The following is a 6,741-nucleotide window of genomic DNA, read 5'->3' on the forward strand; positions in this document are numbered from 1 at the left end:
TAGGCTGATTTTCAAGCATTGAAAGGGTCTTGAATTGTGTGGGATTGCTCCATGTGTCCCACGGAAGAAGTCCTAGTGGTATTAGGAGAAGAACTATGCAGCAAGGGGGACTAATCCTAGTTAGACTAGGAATTAGTATGCAGTTGGAGTTATCCTTTTAAACTCCAACCCGCACACAATCTAGGGGTGACACTTGTCCAACCCTTAGTTGGCACGTGGTTTATGATGTTTATCTTTATATTTAAAGATTTAGTCAAGTTCTTATTACGTTAGGAGATCCTAAAATTCTGTTTGCTAGAGTTTATCTTTTGCCAACATTTTTTATAAAAGGGGAGGTATGATGAATCAATAAAGCAACAATTTTTTTGAGAAATCTCTGAGTATTCAAGTGTTCTTCAGTGGGGAGAAAATCCTCTACGTGCTTGGTGAAACTTCAAGTAAAATTGGAGAAGAATGTGAGACTCCTTCCTCTCAATGGGTTGGATCTTTTAGAGGTGAGACTCTTCCATTAATCCAATAGTTATCCTTTTTATTTCTATTTTAATTTTCTTGTTCTCTATATTTTTTTCAACATCAGATACTATTCCATTCATCTCTACCATCTACATAATTTTTAGACTTTAGTTTCCACCCCAAAATCCAAACAATTCAGCCGCACGATCAATTTAGCCTTTTTCCTTCTAGCCGCTACCACCCAATTGAATCCATCCAATCGAACCTCAGATCCCCTTACTTCAATCCCATGAGTTACCATCTTTTTCATCAGAACTCTAGTTGCCATCATCTGAGAAAAGAAAAAAAAGAGAGAGAGAAACACCATCATCTAAGCTTCAAGATCCTTTGCCACATTTGGGCTGCGCCACCATGGCTCTCAATACAAGAAGCCGACCTCAATAGCTCTTAGAACAGAAAATCTTAATGGTTTTGATCAATCGAAGATCTACACATCTGATTATATTTCCATCCTAATAGGATGTCACATGGTCTTGTCATACAAACTACTAGCCTTTTCGAATTATAAATAAATCCGCCCAAAATAGCAAACTAAAAATTCATGATTACTACCTGAAGTCACCATCAGGTAAATTGGTGAGCTATGACAGCGAGATGAGGTGGATCATACTTGACCCGATATCAGCCCATCTATCTACTTCCTAGCTCGAGCTAGAAGAATGGCTCGAGCATGGAAGTGCAGGGCATGTGATGTGACCAAAATCAAACATTCCTATCACAAGTTGGCACATGGCATAGCTGTTAGATGTATGCCCTAGAAGCCAATCTGGCTGACACATAATCTATTCTGGAACATAATTTTGTACTCAACTTTATTATTATTGAATAATAAAAGGGCATCTTTTTCATTCATATTGTGTATATGTCTATGTGATTAATTAATAAGATGATGATGCATATTCTGAAGAGTTGAGAATTTGAGCCATGTGTCATTGGTGATTAATTCCTAAATGTTCCTAACCGATAGGACCGATGGATCATCACGAGGATGGTGATTAATCCGATGAGATTAGTGTACAAATTACTTTTCTTTTAGATGGACGAGTCTCGAGTCTACAGTGTAGGAATACTGGAGTGATAGTTCAGGTGCTTGTTAGAGAATAAAGGTACTGAGCATGACCAAAGCAAGAAGTCACTTGGATGTCTATCTACTCGTCAGCGACTTACTTGATATTGCAGTAGTATGATTGGTCCTTTGATCTGCGGTGCTTCGGATATTCACAGTGAGGTTGCTATAGTTTGACTGCATATTTACATGGTCTCTAGCCATATGGGTCCTTGTGGTGTAGATTGGCTGCAATAAGTTCACTGTAGAAGTAGAGTATGCACCTACATAGAATCTATCGACCTTGGTAAATAAGGAGTGATCCTATGTAATTTATAAGATTGAGTTCGTAAGACCTCGGCCGGAGCAGTATGTACAGTGGAAAAGAAGTTTTCCACTCTCAAACTTAAGTTGAATAAATCTTGACATATGACAGACAATGGGGTTTGACGAGTTATCCATAACCTCCATCTTGTAGGGATCCACGATAGTAGGATTGTATCATATAATAGCTGCACCTAGAGTTTCATCATTCCATTTTGTTGGGTTGCCACTACATGCTGCTAGGTGTCACTGGTGGATGGTGAGACTCACAGGGACTATCTTGATGGTCGATAATTCCTGGTGAGATGAGTTGGAATTATTCTAACCCATTGCAAGAATTTTTTAATGATGTTGTGATAGAAATCACAATACATCTTACCATCAGACAGAATAGAACCTATGGGGTCATGCATATTGGAGGTATACGATCCAATAGTCGAATTGTGAGTTGGAATCATAATTGTTCAAGATTGTCAATTTGATTGATAATTGGTTTAACCCACTAAGAATTAGTGAGTTGAAAAAAAATTTAATTGCAATTGAATTGCAATTAAATTGAATCAATTGGACTTAATTAATTGGGCTTGATCTTATTAAATAAGAGTCCTACTTGGAGTAGAATTTCTAAAGTTCTAATTGAATTAGGACTAAAATTATATGAGTCCTAATTGGATTAGAACTCCTAAAGTCCTAATTAATTTTGATTTGGTAGATCAAGATGACTCCTAATTAGATTAGGATTAAAGAGTTCAATTGAGTCATGATCTAATTGGATCCTAAATAGATTAGGACTCTTATGGATAAGTCCAAGTTGATTCATAATTTAATAGAGACCTAATTAGATTAGGACTCACGTGATAGGGGCCACCTAATCCTCCTTAGAGGAGGATTGGATGCACACAAAGGAGAGGGCGTGCGCCCCTCCTTTCTTTTTCTTTTTGGTGCGGCATAAAGGGAGGGGCGTACGCCCCTCTATGGAGATAAGTTTGGAGCTCCTAAATTTTAGGAGCTCCATACGCCTAATCAAAAGTGGGAATAAGTGTTGGGATCCCTTGCACGCTCCAGAAAAATCAGAATGCAGTGAAAGGGTATGGGCGAGATTCTGTTCATCGCATGAATGTATTTTAAAATCGATGTCCGTAGATAGATTAGGATTAAAACCTTTTTACATAATTAGGAAGATCAGATCTTCACCTTGTGCGGATAGATGATCACCGCAAATCTGATAACCGTGGATTTGTTGAAGGTTCTCTTAAAGCCGCACACGCGTTCGGCCTCTACGGGTATCTACACGAGGCAGAGGACCGATCAAAGCCTTTGAATCTTCCTGGGGTGTTAGCTCCCTTGCAGATAATACTTTTGATGGATGAATCTCTTTCTCCTTGCAGCAACCAAAACTTTGATTGCTCTCCCTTGAAGAAGAAGGATTGGAGAAGGAAGAACAAAAGGAAGCACACACTTGCTGCCTTTTGTTTGCGGTGGAAGAAGGAAGAGGAGGAGAGCTCATGCCTCATCCTTTTTTTTTCTTTTTGTCAATCCTAAAGGATGAATTTTGATGATTACAAAATACTTGAGATCATGTTCTGTACTAATGACATTGGTCTAATTGTGAAGATTTATAAGTCAAAAAAAATCAGAAGAAATGAAACAATGCAAAATCATAAGTTCTTCGCACATATCTCATTGGATATGTTCTAAAAGAAAATGATCTTAATCTAGTCCATGGAGATCAGAGAAGAAGTCTAAAGTTTTCTGTTTGAAAGACTTGAGTCAACTTCTAAGCAAAAAGGATAAGTTTAAGTTGATTCTGATAAGTTTTATTCAAGCAACATAGTCAAAGAGTCGACCCCCGCAAAATATGAGTCGACCCTTGTGTAGTTTAAAGCAAACAGAAAGTTTTTACCATCTAAGAAAAGCTTGAAGAGCTGATCCTTGTTAAAAATAAGTCGATCCCCGAAATTGAGGAGTCGACTCTTGCGTTTGAGGAGTCGACCCCTGCTTAGTCTCAGCACTGGCCGAAAAACTAAAGATGAGTCGACCCTTGTGTTTAAAGAAGCGACTCCTAATGAAGATGAGTCGATCCTTGTGGTTGAAGAGGCGACTCTTGGTTAAGATGAACTGACCCTTAAGAATTAAGAGTCGACCCTTTGAGGATGACACAGTAAAAGCCTTCTCGACTATTTGAAGTGCCGATCCAGAATGAACATGAGTTGACCCTTGAGCTACATGAGTCAACCCTTGTACTGCTGGGACCACAACGGAAAGCTGTGAACGACTTTTGTCTTCTTCTGTAACAGAAAAAGATTCTCATCAGAATGGAAAGAAAGGAATTCAAGTCCCGCCAAAGAATTTGTCTATAAATATGAGGGAATCTCAGAATGGAAACAAGGAGGAAAGAAAAAAGATTCTACAAGAAAACAAAAAGGTTTCTACTGAGAAAAAGAGAGAAGAAAAGCTTAACAGTTTATCATCCTCACCGGCACTGAATCTAAAACTTTCTTCTATGAGAAAATCAGTCGAAGCTTCTCACCGCATTGTGAAGAGCTGCTGTTCGGACATTGGAACATCCTTCCACAGCCAACTTCTTCATCAGCTTCAGCTTTTATTTTCATTGATTTACTCATTATATTCTGAAGCTTTGAGTTTTCTAGTTACAGCATTCTTTTAGTTGAAACTTGTAAAGGCTCTTCCAAGCCTCGATTGGAAGTTGCTGAATAAGGAATATTTAGCAAGGGAAAAGTTTCTGGTTGGTTTATCTGAAAACCAACTGGGTTGTTTGTGAATCCGGAAAAATAAATGGTGTAAAGTTTTTGGATGGTTTGTCTGAAAACCAACTTGGTTGTTTGTGATCTCGGAAAACAAAAGGTTTTCGGTTGGTTGCCTAGAAAAACCAATTGGATTTTGATTGTGAGCCCGAAAAACAATCAGGCTGTAATCTGCTGGTTTATAGTGAAATCTCAAGCTAGGCTTGAGGAGTGGACGTAGGTGCTGGGAGTGCACTGAACCACTATAAATATTGGTGTTTGTGATTGTGCTTCTTCTCTTCCTTTCCTCTGCATATTTCTGACAGTTCTCATAACTTTATTCACTGTCATATTTGTGCATTCTTATTTCCACTGCTGAATTTTTAAGATAAAAGTAACTCATACTCTCTTCACGTTTTAACTTTAACTATTTTTTAAAGAGACCCAATTCACCCCCCCTCTTGGGCTGCACCTCTAGGCAACAAGTGGTATCAGAGCCTGGTACCCACAAAACTTTTTGATTTAACAATCAAGAGTTAAAGGTCATGGCAGCCACTATGGGAACCTTTGTTGCCGAAGGACAATCTACCAATAGATCACCTCTTTTCAATGGCACAAATTTTACTTATTGGAAAGCTCGTATGAGAATTTTTATTCAAGTACTTGACTATAATTTATGGACTGTTATTATTAATGGACCTCACACACTAACTAAAATTGTTGATGGCATCACCTCATTCAAATCTGAGACTGAATGGGATGACCATGATAAAAGAATGGCTCAGCTGAATGCAAAAGCCATGAATGTTCTTTACTATTCTTTAGATGCAAATGAGTTTAATCGTATATCTATTTGCATGACTGCTAAAGAAATCTGGGATAGGCTGGAAGTTACACATGAAGGCACTAACCGGGTCAAAGAATCTAAAATCAGTATGCTAGTGCATAAGTATGAATTATTTAGAATGGAAAACAGTGAATCTATAACTGAAATGTTTACTAGATTCACTGATATTATAAACGGCCTGAAAAGCCTTGGTAGATCTTACTCTAACAGTGATCTTGTTCGAAAAATTCTTAGGTCTCTTCCTAGAGCATGGGAAGCAAAGGTCACTACCATTCAAGAAGCAAAAGATCTCAACTCTCTCCCACTGGAAGAATTGCTGGGTTCCTTAATGACTCATGAGCTCTCAAAAAATAGAACCTTGAGGAGGATGAACCCAAGAAGTGCAGAACCATCGCTCTTAAATCCACTCTGCATGAGGACGAGAGTGAGGACTCTGAATCTGAAAATGATAAAGAAATGGCCCTGATTACAAGAAGGTTCAGAAAATTCTTTAAAAGAAATAGAGAAAACTTTAAGAAAAGGCCTGTAATCAAGGAGGAGCAAAACAAAGAAAATAAGGAGCAATATGTCTATTATGAGTGCAAAAAGCCTGGACACTTTAGAACAGACTGTCCTCTACCAAAAAAGGCTCCGAAAAGGTTGAGAAAGAAAGCTATGCTGGCTACTTAGAGTGACAGTGATGAATCCAGCTCTGGAGAAGAGGAACAGCAACAAGAGGCTGCAAATCTGTGTCTAATGGCACACGAAAGTGAGATATACTTAAATACTGAATAAGATTTCACTTTCGATGAACTTCAAGATGCTTTTTCTGAGCTTATGATTGAATATAAAAAGCTTAGTTTAAAGAATAAGGAGCTAAAGATTAAAAACCAAATGTTGGAAAAAGAAAATGCTCTGCTTCTAGATAATGAGAAGGAACTGCATGAAGAAAAACAGAAGTTAGCTAAAGAACTTGAAAAATTGAGACCTATAGTAGATAGATTCACCCTAAGCTCAGAGAAATTAATTCTAATCCTAGAAAGTCAGAAAGCAGTTTATGATAAAGCTGGTTTAGGATATAATTCTTTGAAGAAACAGAAATAATTGAAAAACATATTTGTAAAGCAAACTCATATTCAACCAAAATCTACATTGTTTAAATTAGATAAACATAAACAAGAATACACTGCTTGCAATCCTAAAAGCCAAAAACTTATAAGCAATGTTTCAATTAAGAAAATATGGGTTCCAAAGGGAACCATCATTGCTAACATTCAAGGATCCAAGAA

At 37.7% G+C, this 6,741-nt stretch overlaps 1 protein-coding gene across 1 annotated transcript; it reads left to right on the forward strand.

The window, feature by feature from the left end:
* Positions 1-5,171: 5,171 nt before the first annotated feature.
* On the forward strand, positions 5,172-6,514 carry LOC148703822 (uncharacterized). Its single transcript, XM_089930381.1, has one exon. The coding sequence runs from the start codon at positions 5,172-5,174 to the stop codon at positions 5,937-5,939; it is 768 nt and encodes a 255-aa protein (XP_089786507.1). The 3' UTR covers positions 5,940-6,514.
* Positions 6,515-6,741: the final 227 nt, after the last annotated feature.

The sequence above is a fragment of the Phoenix dactylifera genome, chromosome 4 (genome assembly GCF_051530095.1).
Source record: "Phoenix dactylifera cultivar Ajwa chromosome 4, Ajwa_hap1_PhDact_Kaust_v1.1, whole genome shotgun sequence".
Taxonomy (NCBI): domain Eukaryota; kingdom Viridiplantae; phylum Streptophyta; class Magnoliopsida; order Arecales; family Arecaceae; genus Phoenix; species Phoenix dactylifera.

Bases quoted from the DNA above. Each gene is read 5' to 3' on its own strand.
- LOC148703822 (XM_089930381.1), top strand. From the start codon at position 5,172: ATGGCAGCCACTATGGGAACCTTTGTTGCCGAAGGACAATCTACCAAT.